Here is a 24,340-nt window from a genome sequence, read left to right on the forward strand (position 1 = left end):
TTTGCTGGGCAATACTGGTAGTTGTCCCCCCATCCCTCTTACTTTGGTTGAATGTCAGTAAGCTTTTAAAAAACAACAAAACATCTAATATGTCTCAAAAACAGAGCAAAGCATGCTTTTATTCTTCATAATATTGAATGAAATATTATTGCACAATTAAAACATTTTAGTTTTGTCTTGGTATGAGGGGCCTCCCAGTGTGGAAACTTAATTCTACCACAGCCTGCTAAAAGGGTCACACAGTCATCAGCATATGCCAGAGATAGGAACGCAGAACTGCTGGACGCCAAAAACTAGCTGGTTTGTTAACTCCATGATATCACGCTACCGCACAGAAAACCTACTTGGAAATTACCATGTAACTGTAGGAAATTAACATTTTACTAGCAAAACAATAGAACATTACTTCAAATCATAAAGAATAAATGCAACTGAATTAAATACTGTAAGGAATTTTTAAATCAGGCAAAAACAAAACAAAACAAAAAAAGATTCTCTTTCCACAGGATATGTGAACTGTAGTACATTTTTCTACAACTAGAGAATGAAGATACAATAGGAAAAGTGAATGAACAGTCACTTGCAATCAGATAGGACAAAAATATTCTGAGCCCCTTTAAGACACCAAGGATTCTCTGGCCCCAGAGATGCTCTGGCAGCTCACTCAGAAGACCAAACAGGAAGTAGACAAACCACCTTGTTCCATACCCTTGACAGCCCTGCTCATGCAGAACAGCCCTTCAAGAGGAAGTGAAGACAGGGAGTAAAGACATGTTGCCCTTTCAAGTGAATTGGAGGACTGACATCCTTGCTCTCAAAAAGTTAAGTAATAGTATCTGCTGGATCTGTATTGTTGAGAGTTTGGCATTTACTCTATTTAATACACTTGTATTCCCCAAAGTATGGCCCCTAGGAGGATCCCGCTGCCGACTGGGGAAAATTCCTGGTAAATGCTACTTCAAGTCCTGCCCCTTCTTAGCCAATTTTGTTTTTTTTAAATCCCCAAAATATGTTGCTGAAAGAAACAGGGCATATCCACCAGTCATTTATGTCTGGCTTAAAATGTTCAGGTTACCCCACCTTCTCTTCTTATTTGGATTTTTTAAATACTGTAAATACAGTCTATCAAAGTCCAAGTCAAGGTCCCTGTGACATAACTGTCCATGTGCTAATACCTGTCTGTGTGTATGGGGGAGGGAAGAGAATAAAGAAAAAGAACTGGAGTGGGATAGCCAAGGTGGGCTTTTGGTTGTGGTGGTGACCAACTTCTAAGGTCACAGGCCCCAAACTGCCAGAGTAAAAAGTTTCATATATCTTGGTGACAAACATTAAGACTTTAACAGCTGCAGCCCCAATGTCTTTTGTCCCACAGCCTTGCCATTGCTGGAACCAGAGTACAGTTCAAGCACAAAGCACAAAGGTCTTCTTGCATCGCTTTTCTTGACACAAAAAACACAGGGAACCTTTGTCTTTACCCATAGTTTTGGATTAAGAAGTGACTCCTTCCTTAACAAACAGAAGCTCAGACTCTGCAGGATCTCCTGGAAATGCCCTGTTTGCACAGTTTATACAGCTCACGGAGCCAGAGTGACAGAGTCCCACGTATCTAAGTCAGAGGCCAGTCACCCAGATGAGGGGCAGGGACAGCTGAGGCTACTCATCTTTTTTAAAAATTATTTTTATTAATTTGCTAATTAGTTCCCAATTATGTTTAAAGACATTTTTCAACAATCATTAAAAAAAAATTGAGTCCTAAATTCTTTCCTTCCTTCTGCCCCTCACTCCTTAGAATGCAAGCAATTTGATTATAATTATACATGTGAAGTCATGCAAAACATATTTCCCTATCAGCCAAGTTGCAAAAGAAAACACACAAAGGGCGGCTAGGTGGCACAGTGAGTAGAGCACTGGCCCCAGAGCCAGGAGGACCTGAGTTCGGATCCGGCCTCAGACACTTCACACACACACACACAAACAAACTAGCTGTGTGACCTTGGGCAAGTTACTTAACCCCAAATGCCCTCCAAAAAAAAGAAAGAAAAAACCCAAGAAAAATAAAAAGAAGTACGTATCAATCTGTGCTCTGAGTTCATCAGTTCTCTCTAAATGTGGATTGCATTTTTTGTCACGAGTCCCTTGTTGTTATTGTGAATTGTCCTGGATCACTGTCTTGATCAAAGGGGTTAGGTCATTCACAGCTGATCAGCTTTACACTATTGGTATCACTGTGTATAACATTCTCCTGGTTCTACTCACTTCACTCCACATGAGTCTTACCAGGTTTTTCTGAAACTATGTGGCTCTTTCTCTCCTTCCTTCCCTCCCTCTCTCTCTATAGCCTAGCCAATGGTAAGGGGAGGGAGAAAAGGCTAGGATCACCTGAATTTTCATTAAAATCAGAAGGCCTCCACTAGCTCCTAAACGAAGCCAGAATGCTGCAGTTTTCTTAAGTTCAGTAGGTGTTTTATGATGCTTTTGTGTAAAACACTATAATATTTGCTATCTATCTTCAATCAAATCAATCTAGGTTTTCAGTTCCTTGTGGCTGTCAGGAGAAGAATTACCAGTGACCAAGGAGTCATTAAAAAAAAAAAAAAAGAAAAAGTGACAAATGATGTTAAGTAGAAAATGACACCACAAAGCCAAACAGAGATCAGTAAAAACCGCTTTTATAAAAACAAAACCATTGACCAATCACTGTTGTTTTTATATTTTCCTCTCTTAAAATACTTTTTTTCCCTTTTGACAATATACCACTGAAAAGACTTTCAAATGATACTTTCTGTATTTTAGAGCAAAGTCACTGCTTTTAAGTTTAAAAAAAAAATCTAGGTAGACCAAATAATCAAAGCTCAAAAGCAATAATGAAGTTATAATGAACGACTGAACTACATAAACATTATTTTAGAGGTAGGGTGGCTCAGCAGTTTAAAAGGGCTTGACCGGGAGTCAGAAGTCCTGACTTGTGATGCCACATCTGAAGCTTCCTGGTGTGACCATGGGTAAGTCATTTCCTCTCTTGCATTTATTTCCTCATCTGTAAGATGGAGTTAATATTTACAAGAACCACCACTAAGGGCTGATGTGAAGCTCAAGAGAAATAATGTGCCTTAAAATGCTCTGTAATACACTTTGCAGCACCACACAAAAGTTTTTCTTACACATTAGTGCACACACAAGTGAGCACACCTTAATTTTTATCAGCCCTTTCATTACTACTTGAACATTTCGAGTTTGTTTAAAGAAGAAAAAATGAACAGAAAGGGGTCAATGGGGCAAATTTTCCTTCAAATTTCAGTTACTGGTGTAAATAAATGGTAGCTTCAAACGAGAGGCCTTATTTTTAATACAGTCCCCAAATAAGCAGGGATATCTTTGTATCAAAGACCTGGGATATGGCTTCTCCCAATGTAAGATTAAAGTAAATGGATGTTTGGTTTTGACTCTCTCAGAAAAGCAACTAGGCTAAGAAATACTTTGATGCCTGCTATCAAGGAAGGACTGGGTTTTACCAGACACGCTATCACCTACACATAGCCTTTCTATTCTCCTGCCTGTCAGTCACTGCTTCCATAACTCCCTGGAATGTCTTCTTCACTTTTTCAATCCCTTCCCTTCCTTAAAAGCCTAAGTCCAATGAGATGAGATTTCTACCATGGAGTCCTCGCCCTCAGGCCTTTCAGAGCATTTTTTTTAATTTTTTGCTTTTTGGAGGGGGAAAGGCAGGGCAACTGTGGTTAAGTGACTTGCCCAAGGTTACTCAGGTCCTCCCGACTCCAGGGCCCGTACTCTATTCACTATACCACCTAGCCGCCCCCAGAGCATTTCTTATGTAATATGTATATGTATATTATAGCTATGCTTGTGTTTGAACCCTGTGAGGGAAAGGAACCCTTGTTTCAATCCCAGAATCCAGTACAGTCCTCTGCACACAGCAGAAACTTACTTCTCCTAAACAAATGCTGAATGTAAAAAAGTCAATTTGTTGAAAATGCTAATTCTATAGGTGTTTTTCCCACAAACTCCAGTGTTGCTGAATGAATGTTAAATAGGAAAAATCCTATTTGTCCACAGGTGTTTTTTCCACAAACCTCAATACTGATAAAGAACTAATTCTTGCAAGGTAAACAGATAATCTCAACTATTAGTTTATTAAATTATACAAACTAGACCACGTATCTTTATTTCTGTATTTTTTAAAATAATAAAGATAATTCCATAACAAAAAGTTACAGGAGTTGCCTATCACTGAAGAGTCTCCAGACTGTGAGGTCCCTAACCAGAGGCCTAAACAAAAATGAATTAAAATTTAAATTAAAAAAAAAATCTGGGAGTTAAGGAGCTCATTAATTCCTAACTGTGGCCTTTTAAAAACATTTTTCTTTAAAAATGTAAATATTCTACTAGCGCTCCCTTCTCTGTGTAGTCAATAGACCAGTCACTTTCTTCTGCCTCCCTCTGTAGACATACTTATCTCCTATACCTGGAAAAGGTCAGGAAGGAAGAATTTATTAAGTATCTATCTATTAAATGTCAGGCAATGTACACACAATACACTTAACACATACTATAACATACTTAACACATATTATTTCATTTAATGCTCACAACAACCCCAACCCTGGGACATAGGTGCTATTATTATCCTACTTTATAGTTGAGGAAATTGAGGTAAAGCGTTAAGTAATTTGCCCCAAATCACAATAGCTAGCAAGATGTCTGAGTCATGTTTCTCTTCTTTTATGGACCAATTCAGAAACCACTTCTTTTCCAGAAAGCTTTCCTTGATCCCACCAGTTGGGGATGAAACATCCTTCTACATGCTTGGATTGGGTCGAAACTTTCTTGGAATATAAAGTGGAACAGAGTGGTACAAAATCATCTTGGAGTATAGCTCTGAGTTACCAGGACTCCTAATGAATAATCTCCCTCCACCTCCCAGGCAGGCAATATTTCTTAAAAAGTTGGTTGGGGTGCTGAAATACTAAGGGACTTGGTCACCTAGTTACCATGTGTCAGAAGGAGGGATTGAACCCAGATCTCTTTGATTTTCTCTCTACTATGATCTGCCTATGTAAAACACTGTTGCTGAAATATCCTGCAATTCTTCTACTTCAAAAATACTACTACTTGTATTCAGGCTCTAGTATGGAATAAATTAGGATGCAGGAGCAGAAGAAAAGAGGCAAATGATGGCCTTGTAGCCATCATGGATGGTAAATAATTGTTGAACTGTGAAAGAAGAAAAGAGAGTAGTTATGCAAAGACTGGTATGTAGGGTTTTTTTTATTATTATTAAAAAGGCAAATAAGTCAAGTCACTTGCTTCCTGACTGCTAAAGGAGGCACTGGTTCCTCATCCTTTGGCCATAAAGACACCATGTTTTCCTTGCCATGAACATCACGACGACGACAGGGAGAAAAGTAGATACTATGTATTTGAATTAAGGGGCCAGGAGGAGGCAAAGGACTATGTCAAGAGAGATACTGTCAATATAATGCAATAATCTGCACAAACTTGGCTGTCGGTTTGATTGAAAAATAATGCTAATTTCTATACCCTAAAAGGTAGCAGGGGAGAGTGAACAGAAGTGTTCTTTGGAATCAACTCCTACATTTGAAAGTATTGATGACATAACCCTGGACAAGCCTTTTAATGATTTGATGCTGTCAGTAACTTCTAAGACTAAGTTATAGAATAGTTGTTGATCTCTATGCAAAGGGAACTTTCTATCTTGATGATATTACAAATTAGAGCAAAACTGGCATGTGCATAGATGTACTGTACACACACACACACACACACACATACACACACGTGCTTCTTTCATGGCTAGCAAAGGGATTGAAGTATATATACTACAGAGGTTGATCTTTAAATATTGAAGGATTAGAATTTCCCCCATCAAGAAGCCAGGATATTCTAAATATAATGACAAATAAAGCTAGAAGCTTAAAAATTGAGATAATAAAATATCAAGGGCACTGCAAGTTTTAAAAATAATAAATTAAATATTATTTATTTTATTATTGTAATTCTATCATATATTAAAAATTATTAAATAAAATATGAGAGGAAGTTTCTAAAGAACCCTGGATCCTTGTTCTTGTACATACTATCTGTGTGACCTTGGGAAAGTCAACTTGCTCTCTAAGCTTCAGTTTCCTCCTCTCCAAAATGAGGGCAGTGGATTAGAAGGCCTCTAAAATTCCTTCCAGATTTATTTCCTATGAATATATGCTGATCCTTTGGCTTGGTGCTAAAATTCAGTTTATATTTTGGAACTATATCCAAATAAAAAACCAATCTCAGTTCCCACCATATAGGTTTAAATGCTAACACAAATGAATATATACATGAGTAGTTCATGAAGGCTATGATGATTCATACTGTTCTGCCCTTAAACCATAGATTCTAAAGACCTTTGAAATATAAGAGATTTTGGAGATGAGCATGTACCCTGTGCATATTCATAGAGAGTATAGTAAGAGCTATACATCTTGATGAGAGCCATTCATTTGGGGGACTTGGAAATTTCGTTGTCACCATGTGTGATCCCTCCCCAAAACATGGATTATCATCACTGACTGGAGACTTTTCTGCCTGTGGAGAACATTACCAACTGTGAATGCTCAGAGTCTGAATCACATGAAAAGCTGTGAGGATGCCATGGACTAATCAGAACATTTCACCTCCAAGAAATCTTTTATTAAGTTTCTAGGCCAGGAGCGTCAAACTCCAACAGAAATGGATCCCTATGGGCCGTGTACAATCTGCTGCCAGCAGGGGGTCTGACACCTCTGATCCACAATGTACAAGTCAAAAAGGAAATCAGCAAAGAAATCATGAAACCGTATGTTGAGTTTGTTCTTAACTAAAAGTTGTAAAGGGACGAGATGTGTATACAAGTACAATACAAATGAGAATGAAAAAGGCACGAAAGATTGAAGACAGAAAAATATCTTCCACTAGGGAATGGAAGGGGATGTGTGTGGATGGACATCAGGGAAGACACCACAGAAAAGGAAGCCTCTGAAGAAGGAAGAGATTTCCATAGGCAGAAATGTGGCGGGAGTCAGTCAGAGACCTGGAAAAAGTTTGTGCAAATGCACCAAGTACATAGAGAATGAGGTCTGGCTAGAAGGTAGGGTACATGAAGATAAGCAGCATGAAATAAAGCTGGAAGGGTTTTCCAGAAAAGACTTGAGGGAAGAATCTATTTTTTTTTCTTTAGGTGGAACCTCTGGAAGCTGTTAATCAGTGTGGTCATAACACACGTGTTAAACTTTATGGAAGGATTTGAAAGGAGAGACAAGAGAGTTCTAACAGGCTATATAGATTTAAATGTGTACACACACAACATACATACACATACATACTGTATATATCAAGAAAAGAACATCACAAATAAGATGTTTCCATTAATGTCTCTGGGTCTGTTTCCCTGTTTCTAAAAAAAGGATTGGGTTTGGTGGCCTTTAAGCTCTCATCCAGTTCTAAAAATTGGTGATCCTATGTCTTTTTGTGTAATCACTGACTCATTTTAAGCCAAGGTGACATTTTGGCATCTAGAGCCAAACAATCGAAACCAAACTTGATTCACACCTTTATAGGCAAGTAAGGACAGGTAACTTGCACCTGCAGAGACATAAATAAGCAAAACTCCTGAAAGGAGATACTGGCTGCCGTAGTACCTTTGGATAACATCAGTTTGCCTACAGAAGAACGGCCAAAGGTAAAGCAACTTGCACAAGGAGATATTTTTGAATACCTATACCAAGCAAAAGATGGAGACAGACAGGGGACAGAGACGGAGCCATCAGATGTGGGGTGTTTGACTTTGACAGTCGGGACAAGGGAAGAAAAAGATGAAGAACAAATGCCCATCCAGAAACCGAGGTAAGTATTTAGAGCAGAGCAGCAATAGGTCTCTGAAATGGGGAAACTGGCTTCTCAATAAACTGTACAGGCGATAAGAAGATTGCCATTCCAAACTGCTGCAAAGCAAGGCTGCAATACAGATCATACAGTATTTAATACCTCTCACCTTATCACTCCTCAATTGCACTCTTCGACGGAACTCGTGGTTTGCTTTGTCAGACGAACTCCTTCCAATGCAAAGTTAAAAATAACCCAAATTCAGCGGCAACCTTCATAATGAACCTGGATACCTTTCAGTGCCACACACTCCCACCAGAGAGCGCTAGACTGACAGATTCTCCTAACGTCTCAAGGCTAGGGGCCCAGGCCTGAGGCTCTTCAACCCAACAGAGAAAAATGCCAATGAATGGCTGGTATAAATTCCAAGAATGGAACACGATTAGATGGAAAATATTTCCATCCAGGCGGCAATAGGGCCACTGTCCACAGCACTGAAGAGTCTGTTTTACTCCCTGTCCCCTCTACCCCAACCTCCTCTTCCTCTTACCCCCTATTTCGTTCACCTTCAATATTCCAGCAAAGCTCTCTTCCTCCTCACGATCCTAGAATGCTTTACTTACTTGGATCCATTACCTGAAAGAGTCCTGTGAGGCAGGGAGATGGTGTATAGCGGTTCCTCTTTTATGGGTAAGGACCAGTGAGGTTTGGGAAGATGACATAACTTTTAGAAGTAACAAACAGGGCAACATCTGGTGAAACTCAGACCTAGGGCTACTGTACCCTTTCTGCAACACCCTAACACTCTTCTACTACTACAACCAACCATCATGATGCCTTTCTTCTCCCCTCCCAAATTACTGTCTTTTCTACCCGGCCCCTACTCCATTGGACTTCACCTCCCCCTCCTTCCCTGATATCAACCAAGGACTCTTTCCACTCTTAAGAGAGTTCTCTAGGTGGGCACCTAGGTGGCGCAGTGAATAGAGCACCTGCCCTGGAGTCCAGAGGACCTGAGTTCAAATTCGGCTTCAGACACTTAACATAAAACTAGCCATGTAACATTGGGCAAGTCACTTAACCCCAATTGCCCTGCTCTCCCCCCTCCAAAAAAAAAAAAGTCCTATATAATTTTCTCTCCACTGAACTCCTTTCTCCCCTTCAAAGACAATACCTCCTGAATAAGCCTCTTCTCAATAGCAACAAGGGTGTGGACTCACCTCTAATCCCAAGCCACTGCTGTTTGCCCATACACTCTGCAATCACTCATTCTATCATAGGACTCCTGAGACTGAATTGTCTCAAAGGCAGGGACAGCCCCTTCACCCCCAACAATTCAGAGCTGAACTTTGGATTCCAGATGCCCCTAAGATGTACCTAAAGTTTACTTTTTCAAGAGCAGCCTGAAACACACTTCTAAAAGTTCTTTCAAATAATACTGGGAAACGAATTTTCTTTTTACTCCATACGACAAGAAACTAAGTATCGGTCCTTTGTCTTCTTTCTTTTAAGTGACACTCAAGGTACTTTTTATGGAGTAAGAAGTTTCACTCTTTCTTGGTATTTGGAAGATTAACCATGGCTCACTAAAAATTTCTCATTAATGAGCTAAGGCACACAAATGTAAAACAGTATTTCTGAGTCATAATGAAAATGATGGATAAAATAATTCAGGAGCATGAAGATTTGAAGGAAGAGAGAAAAGGACAAAATTAATAATGGCAATGATCTTAATAAAGTCAACATGGAGAGGCAACACAACGGGTAAAATACAATAGTCTACAATTCATACCATCCTGTCAGACTTAAAGATCACACCCTTCCTTTCTGTTAACGATCATCAAATTCTTTTCTTGGCAGAAATCTGTGGTGTCCAAACAAAACCTGGCAATACATTTCTAAGATAACCAAAGGGTATAGTACAGTAAAAAAGAAAGCTTAACTTGCTGCTGGAAACCAAAAGGCTTCCTGGTAAAGGACACTAAGATATGTCTCCCATCAACGCACAGAGTTAAGCATGCTTCAACACCTTACTTTTATAAAGTCTCCTTTCGACCTGTTGCTCCTTGTTTAACTCAAGTAATTAACATCAATAAATTTTCAAAGGAGGAATTCAGGCAAATCAGAAAGGAGATATTGCAGATTAGTGTGCAATTACTTTCACTTTCCAATACTTTGATAAGAATTTAGCATATCACATCAGCAACAACAGAACTGGAAGGTGTTGGACTTAAGGCAAGAAATGTGGTCACAGCCTGAAAACAATCCTGAGGAAAATAGGATGAGCAAATGCCTGGTTCTTTAGAATGTAGGAGAGAGGAAGTGAGAATTTGGAAAAGGGGGAGAACAGTCATAGGATCATGCTCCAATATTGCCCGAGGATTCCCTTATGGGGAAGGAGAGATATTTATAGATTATGTTTGCCTCAGCTCCTCATAAAATGTTAAGATAGGCTAGGTGGCACAGTGAATAGAGCCCCGGCCCTGGAGTCAGGAGGACCTGAGTTCAAATCAGGCCTCAGACACTTAACACGAAACTAGCCATGTAACCTTGGGCAAGTAACTTAACCCCAATTGCCCTACCTTCCCCCTCCAAAAACAAAAACAAAAACAAAATAAAATGTTAAAATACTATCCTTTGGTGGCCCAGGGTTGGGCTGAGGAAAAGAGATGGACAGATAGATAGAACGCTCTTACCAGTGTGTGTAAGCATGTGTCGCTGGAGGGAACTGGCCCATGGAAACACTCGGGGACAGTAGGGACAGCTGATCTTTTGCAGGCAGGTAGAGTATGAATTCCGCTTCCCCCTAAGGAGCTTGTCTTCAGGACCATCCTGCTCATCATCACTAGGTCCATTCTGGTCAGCAGGCATGGATTCCTCTTTGACATCATCTTCAGCAGACTGGAGGAATGGACTAAACTTGTTGGTATCTGTGGTAGCCAACATCTTCTCAATGCTGGCAAACTCTCCACTGGACTCCAAATCCACACTTCCACTGTTTGTCTTGGGCCGGTTCTTGGTCCCCCTCTTTCGACCCCTCTTCTTTGACAGACCAGTCGACCCCTGCTCCATGGAAGAGGAAGCACCAGGACTGCTGGCCTGGAGAGATGGGTCAGTGGGCTCTTTGGGGCTGCCTGTGGTAGCAATGGCTGCAGTCTTCTGCTTTGTGCCTCCTAGCTTCTCAGGGACCACGGGATTGTTGGTGGTCTTAGGTGTGGGGTCTGAAACCTCAGTTTTCAACAAGGCTGGGGCTGATGACACAGATGAGATTATCTGGGCAATGGAAGCCAGAGGAGGCAGCTCCTTTGTCACAGGGGGCTTTGGCAAGAGTGGGGGCGGCTTGGGCCGAAGAGGGCGCAGCAGGGCCGAATTGCTCAGGAGAGCTGGGGAGATGATTGGGACAGCGAGGTGGAGGGGTGCCTGAAGGGGCTGGGCAGGATGTGGAAGATTGGTGGTGGCAGTGGCAGTGGCTGCTGTTGTCACAGCTGGCTTCTCCAAACTCCCATTGGCTCCAAAAGTCACGGGCAGGGTGGGGCAAGGTGGTGGACAGGCATAGAGCTGGTCACTACAGCTGGGTCCTGGCTCTTGTTTTTTGGCTTCACCTGGCACTGTGGTATCCTTATCCCGCCGAAGGCTCTTGGGGATGGACAGATCAATGGGTTCCATGGAACAGTCATAAGGAGAGGAACCAAGGAAAGAGGAGTTCTCTTGCTTCACTTGGACCAAGGCCAAGCCCTTTCCTTTCTGTGAGAAGTCAAGAGGCTCATTGAAGTCCATTGGGAAGTTGCTTGTAGGTTCCAGCTTGATGGAGATGTGGGGAGGCAGGGGCTGCTGAGTAGCCCCACGAAGGAATCCATTCTGGGGCTCCAAGAAGGCAGTAAGGGGCTTTCGATCCCCATAGGCACCACAGCCACCATCCTCGAGCAGCATGGAGGTCTCTGAGGCCTGGGCTTCCCGAGGACCCCCACCACAGTCCACTGCAAGGACATAGTTCTCGATCTCTCGCTCCTGCACATGGAGGTGCTGTTTGAGGATATGGTGAACACAATTTCGCTTGGTGGAGAAGGCAGTGCCACATTCCTTGCACTCAAAGGGCTTGCGGCCCTTCTGGCAGCCTGCGGCCCCTCCGCTGTGGGTTCTCATATGGATGCGCAGGGCCCGGTAGTGCTTCAGGTCCTCACCACAGAGGCGGCACACCGTGTCCGGAGAGCAGAAGGCATCGACCATCTCGGCAGCATTGCTGGAAACATACTCGATGTTCTTCTCGATATCCTTCCGGGTGGCCTTGAGGTGCTTTTTCCTCAGGTGCCGCTCACAATTGGCCTTCACAGTGAAGGGATAATGACAGATCTTGCAGATGTAAGGCCTCTCACCACTGTGCGTGCGCAGGTGCCGAATGAGGGCAGCTTTATCCGCAGCGATGTAGTCACAGATGTTGCACTGATACGGGGAGATGCCCAGGTGGGAACGGACATGGGCACGTAAGACGCCTGAGAAGGCAAACACTTGGTCGCAGAAACGGCAGGGGTAGAGGACCTTGCGCATGGCTTGTGTCTTCTTGCTGGCGGCTCCTGCCATGATGGCCTTGAGCTCCCCTTCAGTCACTTCTTGCTTGATTTTGGCCTCCATGTTCAAGGGCAGCAGGGCCTCGATGATGCTGTCCTGCTCTAGCTGAGTCTTCATCTCCGGCTGCCCCGACACCTCTCCCCGAGGCTGCAGGAAGAGCTGTGAGGAGGGATTCAGCTTGGCCCCAGACTTGGACTGTAGGAGGTGGGAGTTGGAGGCTGCCTCCACAGAGTTTTTGATCAGCCTCAATGGCGGAGGGGGAAGGCTAGGGCTGATACAGCCTGGTGACGCCTGCTGGGCGCTGATCAGGGGTGGGGGGGTAGAGGTGGCAACAACTGTCCGGGGAGTGACCAGTGGCTTTGGCTTCAGTGGGGGCATGTGTTTGAAAATAGACTGCATGGGGGCAGCAGGGGCCTTAGAGAGCGGTGGAAGACTGATCTGGGGAGGCACTGAGGACGCCATCTTCAGGATTTGCTGGATGTCTGCCAGCTCAATGGCAGACTCGCTGGAAATGGGTTTGACAACAATACTACTGTCAGGCTGGATGATGAATCCCTTCTGGAAGGGTTGCAGGGACAGATGCTTCATGTTTTCCTTGGTTGGAGGGAGGACTGTTAGAGAACCCCCCAAGGCAGCTGCGCCAAGAGGGGACAAAGTGAGCAGGCCGGTGCTGCCAGGCTCCTGAGGTAGGCCACTCTTCAGGGCTTCGAGCTGTACTGCTTGGTTGTCATCTAGCAAGGGCTCCTCCTGGGGGCTAGGCTGGAGGTCTTTGGTGGACTGGAGGCCCAGGGCCGCCATGAAGGCTTTCTGGTCGGGGCTCTCATCAGTCAGGGGCTGTGACGGTAACCTGTGCTTTTCGCTCCCCTGATCCCCTACTATATGGGTTTGTGTGTGTAGTTTGAGTGCAGAAAGCATGGGGAAGGCCTTATTGCAGGTCTCACAAATAAAACGATGAAATTCACTGATGCATCTTCGCAAATTTGTTTCACACCAGACCTGCAAGAAGCATGGAAAAAAACAAGTCGTAGTTGGGAGGACAAAACTAAAGAGAATCAAAACTCAAGTAGGCTGAGAACGGGAAGAGGAAAGGATGAGCTTTAGCTCCAATCTAGATGTACTTTTAAAGGATGCGCATTTTTAGACTTCAGAAAGCTTCTTAATCCCTGGCTACTGTGACAAACACTGCATGTGTAGTCAGAACTTGGGCTAAGATCCTGACTGGTGCTCAGTACTACCTGTGACTGTGGCCACCCTCCAGGTTTCAACTTGCTTGTCTATTAAATGAAGGGACTGAACTCAATGATCCTTAAGATTCCTTTTTAGCTCTGAATTTGTGATTCTACTAATAAAGAGGTATCTTTTATATCCTTATCCCCTGCACTGAACTTCCTGATATACTGAGTACTGGGCTGAGACAGGACTCCTGCCTGGGATATACGGTCAGCCCACTGGCAAAGCTTGGGAAAATGACTCAATCCTTTGTGCCTCAATTTGTTCACCTGGAAAAATGAGCAGGTTGGAAGAGATGATTCTTAAGGTCTCTAAGAGTTTTCTGATTGACCTCTTTTTAGTATTTCTCCAAATAAATTTCCTCATTATTATTTTAGTTCTGTAAGTTAGCCATTTGGTAGTGTAACTGGTATATGCAAAGCCCATTTAAAATTTAGACAGTATTTGGCGCAGCTTAGCTATGAAAACTGAATACCTCTCCCATCTGGTGACATCTCTGGGTTCCTTCTCAGAAATAAAAGTGTTTTAAAGGTATATAAAATAAAATATGCAATATTACAAAAGAAGCCAATTATACTGAAATAGTAATCAAAAGAGTAAAAAACAACAAACCCACACAAGTTCATAGAACCCAGGTTAAGAACCATTGCAATGGAGGGATAAGAGGATGAATTTTAGCTCCAATTGAGATGTACTGTTTTAAAACTATGAACACTTAAGAGACAGTGGGAGTCTGAGTGAAAAAAAAATATTATATTCAGTTTACATTATTACTAAGTTCTGATTTTCACAAATCTACAAAAATATTTTCAGGATCTACAAAAAGTATATAATGTCCAAAAACCCCCCAAAACTAAACTCTAAACAAACCACACAGCGTTTGTTTTCTCAGAAGGTTCCACATAAACAAATGCCAAGATGGAAATTCAAAGTTTAAGTAAGTGAACTCCTATTTCTTAAGTTCATTAAGGCAGAATACCTGAGAAATGCGAGGAAATTTCCTACAAGAGAAATCAGTGAATCCTAAATCATGGAAGCCAGCAGGAATTGAAGGATTGTTCTGAATAAAAGGCTTTCCTGTCGGGTCTCTTGGAAATTGCTTGTGGATAACTGCATTGTGACGCAGCAATCCCCGATGCGTGCGGAAGGTAATGCAACAAATGTCACACCTGGAGGCAAAAGAGGAAACATGTTATGAGGCTTTCAAGTCAATGTTTTCAAGTTATATATAAGCTTTCATACAGACCTGAGAACCCTCCTTTATGTACTGCCTTCCCAGTACTGCATGTCATAAGAACAAAGATAACGTGAAATATAGAATATGGCTGGCTACCTACTCTTCCGGTTCATTACTACTTTATACCAACAACTTCTGTACCTTAAAACTGCAAAAAAGCACCATGATATGTACATCCAAGGGTGGCAGACAACAGAAAGGCAGCCGTGGATTTCAATGCCCTGTCATATTTCTGACCTATTCTCACTGAATCACAAAATGTACACGGAGAATTTTATGGATTTTGGTGTTTTCCTCTTTTAACTCTTGGCACAGATGTTAATGTTGAAGAAGACATATATCAATTTAAAGATCAAAGGCATCAAATCAACACCAGTGATATCCCACATGGTAAGAAGCCTGAGAAGTCTACTGTTTTTGCATTTTGCCAACACAAACTGCATTTTCTTCTCTGGCAACATTCAAGTTAAATTTGCCATTCACAGTCCCATGCTGAAGAGAGTTGCTTATTTATACTTTACATAGCTTATATTCACTATAGTTGCTTATGTACACCACACACAGGTACTGAAATGATTATCAAACTCTGCATTCATAGAACTGAGGAATTCTACAATCTCATGGAAAGAGCTCTACTTTACAAATGTCACATGTGTGGATAAACCTACAGAGTCAGTATCAACAGGATGCATACTTTGAAAATTGCTTTTTGCCAAGAAGTGGTGATGGGTTTGCATCAATCTATCCCGCTATTCCCCATGTGACATCTACTAGGCAAAAGAGAAAGAAAGATACCTCCTTTGTGTTCTACTGCTGCTTCTCAAGACAGCGCTTGCATGGCTATGAAAACCTCAATGGAAATGTTTTTGCTTTTAAATTCTTTTCCCTCCACGGAAATAGGTAAGAAAATACTGAAAAAGCAGATGAACTCATTTTCATTTTATTGCTGAAAGAAATATCAATAGTTGGTGTAACTATTTCCCTTATCACTATGGAGTAAGAGAAGGCAGAATACTGTTCTCTTGAACATTAATCTGTTTTAGTTCTGTCATTTGTATCTTATCCTCATTATTTTGTCAGTATTTAATTCAATTTAGAATAATAGGAACCCACAAGCTGTTTAAGAAGTAATTTGGGGTGGAAGAGAGAGATATTTTGCTTAGATTATCACCCATCATTTACAATCTTTCAGCAAATGTTAAATAGAAATAAATCAGAATTAGCTTAAATTTTTAAAAAATTACTATAGCTTTTTATGCAAATTACAGATATTTTATTCCTAAAACTAAACTCCACATGACTGGCAAGGTTGAAAAAAGAGGAAAACAGAAAATGCTGAAGGCACTGTGGGAAAACAGGTGGGTGGAGTTGTGAACTGTCCAGCCAATTCTGGAAAGCCATCTAGAACTATACTTCCAAGTCTATTAAATGTACAAATCCTTTGACCCATCTTGATTATAGGTTATATCCCAAAGGGATCAAGAAAGAGAAGGACCCATAAGTACAAAAATATTTGTAATAGAGCTTTGGGGTTGTCAAGAATTGGAAAATGAGGAGATGCTCATCAACTGGGGAGAGGCTAAACAAGTTAGGGTACATAAATTTAACGGAATACTATTGTGCTGCAAGAAATGAAGGGGGTGGTTTCAGAGAAACTTAGGAAGTTTGACTGAATGAACTGATGCAGAGTGAAGTGAATGGAACCAGGAGAACAATTTGTACAATAACAGCAATATTGAAAAGACAAACTTTTGAACGACTTAAGAACTCTAATCACACAATGACCAACCATAATTCTAGGGGGTGCTTCCAGATAGAGAGCTAATGACCTCAAGAGTAAAAATTTAAGGCACACTTTTTTTGGACGGGGCTAATGCACGAAATGTGTTTTGTTTGACTATACATGCTTGTAATAGGTTTTGTTTTTCTTGTATTCTCAAGGGAGGTCAGAGATGATTAAAATAAAGTGAAATAGAATTTTAAAAAATAACCTCCATAAGGCTCATTTCTCTTCCCTCTTTCTTTTCTACCTTGGTGACTATGTACAGGAATGGATAGAAAGTAGATTATCACTTGCCCTAGGACTCAGACCAGGGTCTTGCATTTATTAAGCACTTAATATGTTAGTAAAGCTTAATCACTCAAAACCTTCACTCAATGGTTTCCCAATACCTACCAAAATATTTCAAATGCCTTACTCAGACTAGAAAAAAAAAAGCCCCTGTCTTGTCTTCTTCCCTAGAATTCATGCTTCAGGTAGTGAAGGATAACCTCTAAGGTACCATTAAACATGCATTCCCTCCTCTGACTATACAACCCTAACCCAAAGAGCAGACCCTTTCACAATCTATTACTGTAAACGGCCATGATCTATTCTCCTCTGATAAAGCCTCAGTGAGCACCTCTTTGATGATACTTATCATCTTAAGCTTCTATTTACTCCCCAGCAACTATCACACAGTAGGCACTTAATGCTTGATAATCTGCTTCACACAGCTAATCTGCTTGCCGTACAATCTTCACATGTGCTACAGTGGAAAAAAGTACTGGCTTTAGAGGATCCAGGTTCAAATTTCATTTCTAACACTCAGTACCTATGTCATTCAGGGGACAGTCACTTTCCACATCTTTAAATGAGGGAATTAGTCTAAATGACCACTGTGATTCCTTCTAGCTCTGGATCTGGGACCCCATTCCAAGCCCATCTGCTGAATGTTGGAAAGGCAGCACAGTATCATGGTATAATGTCTTGGGAGGAAGAGAATGCTTGGGTACAAACACCATCTCGGATACCTTCTACTTGTGTGACAGATCTGACCACATGCCACAGTTCTTAGTGACCATCCACTATAAAATAAAGCTAACAAAACTGTAGTAGGGATTTTACAGCTTTATTGTAAGGCTAAACTGAGATAAGGCAAATGAACTTTTTATACAAACCTTATACAAGCTTTATAAATGAGAGCTAGAATTATTACTATTATTGTTGCTGTCACTATTATCAATGACCCAGGTTTAAATAGGCAGGAGGACCTAACTCCCTCTATGTAATAATAAGCACTTACATAGTTTCTTTTACCACATTTGCAAAGGGTTTGTGACCATTCTCATTTGTTATCTGAAGCAATAGGTGATTATTAAGTAATTCCAAACTAATTAGAAATCAGGGTTTCTGTTGGGATCATAAAGATTCAGAAAGAAGCTCTGTGTGAGGAGGACTGGTAGAAAGGTTTCGTACTCTACCAAAACTTGCAAGTAAAAGGACTTTTCTTCACAGAATATATTTCTATGGGAGAGAGTGTTGAAAGAGCCCTAGATTTGCAACCAAAAATTTTGAATTCTAATTGCAGCTTTGTAACTTATTGTGATTGAACATTGAAGTAGAACTTAAAATTGAAAAAGGCTTTAGATCTAAAAAAGACTAAAAAATTCTAATTAAAAGCCCTCATTTTAATGATTAGTTAGACACATTTTCAAGGGGAGAAAAAGGATCAGCCTACTATCCTTGTTAAATATCTGAGGGACTTTTAAAAACAGGTCTGCTTACAAGAGCAGTTTTTTTTTGAAGGGGGAAGGCAAGGCAATTGGGGTTAAGTGACTTGCCCAAGGTCTCATAGCTAGTAAATGTGTCGAGTGTCTGAGGTTGGATTTGAACTCAGGTCCTCCTGACTCCAGGACTGGTGCTCTATTCACTGTGCCACCTAGTGGTCCCAAGAGCAGGTATTCTTTCTTTCCTGTCTGGGATATCTCAGACAAGCTAAGGCTCTACACAATCACCTTCAAGCACTTCTGCTGAACTTGAGGTAAAAGGAGAAAATTAGAGACTTCTAGACTGTTTGCTCCTCTATCCAAAATAAATACACCCACTTAAAACATGAGACTTACATGGTTAGAAACACACCAGATAAATTTTGGGCAGAGGAAATTTTGAAAAGATAGCTATTACCCAATCATTGTGGGGTGTTAGTCACTAATGATTTGCAAATAATATGCAATGGTATGCAAATGAAAGCAAATCTGTGGTTTTACCCCACTGCATCAGATTGGCCAAGATGACACATAGGAAAATGACAACTGTCACAGTAGCTACAGGTTCATTAATACACTGCTAGTGGAGCCATGAAATGGTCATTTTGAAAAGCAATTTGGACCTACTGCACCCCTCCTCCCTGCCCCTAGCCAATAGGAGTCAGCAAAATACATTTCTGAAGATATTTGAAAACGACCCTCGGTTCTTAGATCATACAAAAATGGAGGGCCACACTTGGCCCTCAGGCCATAGTTTGCTGACCCCTACAGTTAAGAAACAGAATAAAAAAAAAAAAAAAGAAGCAGAATAAAAAGGAAAAGGACACATTGTAGTCAAGATCTGAGATCACACTCATGATGGTACATGCCATCCATATCCAGAGAAAGAACTAAGGAATCCGAATGCAGAGCAAAGCAGATTATTTGCTTTTTCGTTTTGTTTTTTTTCCTCATAGTCTTTCCCATTTGTTAAAATTCTTCTATATAACATGACTAAAATAGGAATGTTTAATAGGAATATATATAGGGAGCCTTTATCAGATTGTACACCATCTTGGGAAGGAAGGAGTAGAGGGAGAGGGAGAAAATTTAAAATTTATTGAAGTGAATATTGAAAATGAAAAATAAATAAATTAACTTAAAAAAAAGATCTGAGATCAAATTTAGCCTCTGGCATTTTTACTAGCTATGTAATCCTAAACAAGGTAGGGTCACCTCTGTCAGCCTGTTTCCTCACCTGAAAAATAGGGATGATAATGAAATAAAGTCACACAATGACTTTAATATATTTTTAAAAAGGCAAATAAATAATATAGAAAGTTTGAGCTAAATAAGCTATGGGAATACTATTAACACCACTGGGTTTTTTCGATCTTTTTACTCTTCTAGTCAAGAAGAGACCCTGGTGTGTGTAATAAGATAGGACATAAGGGGTGGCTAGGTGGCGCAGTGAATAGAGCACCGGCCCTAAAGTCAGGAGGACCCGAGTTCAAATATGACTTCAGACATTTAACACAAAAACTAGCCGGCAAGTCACTTAACCCCAACTGCCCTCAAAAAAAAAAAAAAAAAGGAAGAGACCCTGGATTCTTAAAAAGTCCGCATTAATAACGGCACAGGAGCTAGACATCAAATTGGAAATGCTTCAAAGAGAGGTCTGCTAATACAATGTGTGCCTGCCATCATCCCGCCTAGTTCTGGAGAGGCCAGGAGTCACAAAAAGTCACAAACAGTATACGGTGTAGACTAAAGCGTAAAAGGGATTCCAAGTAGTGGAGGAAGTATGCCCAGTCAGTCAACAGGCATTTAAGCATCTATTATGTGCCAGGCACTGTGCTAAAAGCTCAGGACACAAAAAAAGGCCAAGGACAGACTCTGCTCTCAAGCTCAGTCATTAATGGAAGAGAACATATAAACAAGAATGTACAAATAAGACATAAAATAAATGGGATAAATCCGAGATAAGCAATAGAGGGAACAAGCTAGCATTAAGAAGTATTTACATTAAAGAGGCTGGGAAGGGAAAAAGCTTTATTAAGTGTCTACTAGGTGTCAAGAACTAAGTTATCTCATTTGATCCTCACAACAACCCTGGGAATTAGACGCTATTATCATACCCATTTTACAGAAGAGTAAACTGAGACAGAGATTAAGTGACTTGCCCAGGGACACCCAATTAGTCAGTGTCAGATGCTGGAGCTGAAGTCAGGTCCTGACTCTAGGCCCAATCCACTTCTGGCTTCTTGAAGAAGGTGGGATTTCAACTGGGAAGGAAGCCGTCAAGACAGCCTGGATCCTTGATGGGAATGTTATAAGGGCACATCTGGTTCCCCTTCTCAGGGAGATCAAAAGCAGCAGCAGCAGCAAGAGTACCCTCATCTGACCAGTAAACTTGGGTAAAGATGGTTATTTCAAAAATCCTAAATAAAAACTAAAAGGAATATATCCAGAAAGAGAGGAAATCCATGCCAAAAGAAGTACCTTTTACTAAATCTCATTTCACACTCAATATCCGTTGACAAAACTTAAATAAAAGCAATGTATAAAACTATCACCCAGAAACACTCATCAAGTCTTTATCAGTTAGAAGGCTACTCAACACTCCAGCAAGCCACCCCCAAGGCCTTGAGGCAGAACTGGTTGGAACCTGGTGTCTAAGCAGCTCTCCAAGGACAATGGAGGTCATTGTAAAGCTGATTCTCACGCTGAAGGATACAGAGTATGCTGCAGGCTCACAGTTCTCAGAGGATTTGCAAACCTCGCTTGGACTTGTCAGCCTTCATTATGACTTTAAACTGTTAACCATATTGAAGCACTGGGCCAGGACAGCTCCATGCTAACATCTCTAGGAACTAAGAAACCTAAAATTCTGCAAGAATTGGGGTTTAACAGAACTGCTATGAAATGTATATATTACCTACACACCGGGTAATGGAAGTAGCAGTAACAGGAGACAGGAGGACTTCACAAGAAGGGACCCCAAAAAGGGCTGCAGGACCATTTCATCTGCAATTGATTCTGACAATGTGCCACAAGGAAAAAGACAAATTTGGTGCTTGGGGAGAGTCTGCCTTCTTGTTTCCTATTAGTAGAGGTGATCATCTTTGAAGACTGATGCAATATAACTTTTCTAAGTTATATATATATATAACCAATAGTAGCGGTCACGTGTGTGTATGAGATACAGAGAAAGAAAGTTGGTCCTTTTTATGCCTTAATTAATGCGTTTTAAAAAGGGGGGGGGCGGGCAGTTTTCAGACCAGAATATTTTCACATGGTAAAAAGTTTACCTCACAGGGAAAAACAAAAGAAGTCTAGTTCTGTGGACCCCAGTTCAAAAGATGACTTAAAGGTGATAGATGTATTAAAAAAAAAAAAAACCCAAAACCTCCCCCCCACAAAAAAACGGAGATGGCTACTAAGGCAGCTTCCTGTCTTCTTATCACCTGTCTCATGCCTACAGAATCCCTATCTCATTCCTGCAGAATCCCTATCTAATCTTTTAAACTACTGGGCACAGTGGAAAGTGTCTGGCCTTGAGTCTGGAAGACTCACCTTTCTCAATTCAAATCTGGCCAAAGACTATGCTGTGTGACCCTGGGCAAGTCCCTTAACCCTGTTGGTCTGTAAAATGAGCTGGAGAAGGAAATGGCAAACCACCCTAGCATCTTTGTCAAGAAAACCCCATACAGGGTCAGGAAGAGTCAGGCACGATTGAAAAACGACTTAACAAAACAGAACGACTAAGGAATGTTCTACCTATAGGTGCCCCCCAATCTGTGAAAGAGTTTATGGAATTCTAAAAGTCTGAAAGCATTTCCTCACAGAAACAATTTTACAAATGGTCACTAAGTAACCAGATCTACCCCAACAAAAGTCTATTAGGCTACAAGGTAACTGCAGCATAGAAATGCACTAAAAATACAAGATTTCTGTCACCACCATAACAATGTATCTACAGAAAAGTTCTAACTTGGGCCTGCTCTTTTCTTGAAACCCCAGCCATGGAACTGGCAGCAATAAGATATCAGCTTAAAGCCACCAAAGGAATGATGGCCCAAAGAGAAGTTAGGGAGCAGGGGTGCAAAGGGAATGAGCTTCTAATATATGGAACCAATGCTATTCAGAGTACTGAGGATGCAGAGACACGTCTGCCCCTTCCCTCCAGAAGCTCACAATCTAATGGAGGAGACAACATGTAAAGAACTCTGTAGAAATGAAGTGTAGGATAAGTAGAAAATGATTAACAGAGGGAAGGCTCTAGAAGTGAGAGGGACAGGGAAAGCTTCTTGTAGAAGATGAGGTTTCAGCTGGGACTTAAAGGAAGTCAGTAGGTAGAGACAGGAAGAGAGGGTATTCTAGCTATGGGGGACAACCAGAGAAGATACCCAGAGCAGAGAGATGGAGTGTTTTGTGTGTTCAACAGTGAAGAGGCCAGTTTTGATGGCAAATGGGATTTTGCACTGGATCCTAGAATTGACTGGGTGGATGAACTTTAGGAAAATCACTTTGGTGGCTGAACAGAGGACAGATCAGAGTGGCAAGAGACTCGAGGCTGGCGTCTAGCGGTCCGCTTCCCTGGGTCACCGCAGAATAGCAATCTCTCATCTTCTAACTTTCCTGTCCCTGAGGTATGCCCAAAAAAAAAAAAGAAAGGAAAGAGACTTGGAAGGTTCTGACTGCCAGTAACATGGGTAGGAGGTTTAAAAGGCTCATTCTTACACTTTCCCTCACTTAAACTCCACAGGGAAAGACAAAGTTGTACTAAATCTGAATGACGGGACTGTGCATATTTATAACCTCTAGCAAAGTGTGTAAACTCTAGAAGCCTCAGTTTCTTCAGTGATAAAATGAGGGGATTAGACTAAACTGTTCTCTCAAGTCCTTTCAGCTCTGACTTAAGGAGCCTCAAGTAAGATCTGTCTCCATTTCACAGGGAAATCCAGGTTTGGATTATTTGGGGCATTTCCTCCCATGAGCTAGGGGTGTGTGCTTGGGGAGGTGGGGAAAGATCTTTCCACTGATGTACCTCTCACTGGCTTCCCCTCCTTTCCCCACCCCAATCAACCTGTCAATCACATCAGAGAACTCTCCTTGGAAAACAACTAGAATCAAGGAGATTTGCAGTCACAAAGTGAAAAGGGAGCCTTAGCAGGGAGAAGAAAGAGAGTCCTGTGGGCTTTGAGACAACTAACTGGGTTCACTATTTCTATGTAAGGGATATGAAATCAAGAATCACAGGAGTCTAGATCTAGAGTTGAGAGTGACCTAAGAGATCATCCAGCCTGCATCCTCATTTTACAAATGACTCAGGGAGGCTGAAGTGACTTGGCTAAGGTAGTTTAAAGGCAGGATGTAAAACTGACTCCAAATCCATTGTTCTTAAAGGCAGCCAGATGCTTAAGTCAGGAGAACCCAAGTTCAAAATGGGCCTGAGACACTAGTTGTGTCTGTCTGTCTGTCTCATTTAATACTTATCTCCTAGGGTTCCTGTAATAATCAAAGGAGATAACATTTGTAAAGGACCCAAGAGGCAATTAATAAGTGCTTCCCCCTCCTTTGTTCCCTTCCCCCTCACTGTACCAAAATGAACACAAAGTAGTCCTGTTATATCTGCTTAGCAGTTTTCCAAAAGCCCATAGCAACTGGTACAATTTAGGTTGTAAAAATTTTCATTCATGGCTTAGGGAGGGAATGACATACACACTAAATAGGGTATCTCACTCTACAGGAAAATAGGGGGGAAGGGGATGAGAGGGGGGAATGATAGAAGGGAGGGCAGGCTGGGGAGGAGGGAAGTTAGAAGCATACCCTTTTGAAAAGGGAGAGGGTCAAAGTAGAGATTAGAACAAGTGGGGGGCAGGATAGGATGGAGGGAAATATAGTCAGTCTTTTACAATA

The 24,340-nt window shown here is 41.4% G+C and overlaps 1 protein-coding gene across 6 annotated transcripts in view; it reads right to left on the minus strand.

The window, feature by feature from the left end:
- The window catches only part of RREB1 (ras responsive element binding protein 1), a 149,271-nt gene that overhangs the window by 13,124 nt on the left and 111,807 nt on the right, over window positions 1-24,340 (minus strand). For all 6 annotated transcript variants that reach the window (XM_069103534.1, XM_069103531.1, XM_069103535.1 and 3 more), the window contains exons 9-10: window positions 14,654-14,843; window positions 10,575-13,440 (exon numbers count right to left, since the gene is read on the minus strand). In XM_069103534.1, coding sequence (XP_068959635.1) covers window positions 10,575-13,440; window positions 14,654-14,843 — 3,056 coding nt within the window. The remainder of the gene's footprint in view (window positions 1-10,574; window positions 13,441-14,653; window positions 14,844-24,340) is intronic.

This window comes from Petaurus breviceps, unplaced genomic scaffold (assembly GCF_028583685.1).
Source record: "Petaurus breviceps papuanus isolate PSGF00001 unplaced genomic scaffold, PetGlider_PUasm1.0 582, whole genome shotgun sequence".
Lineage (NCBI taxonomy): Eukaryota > Metazoa > Chordata > Mammalia > Diprotodontia > Petauridae > Petaurus > Petaurus breviceps.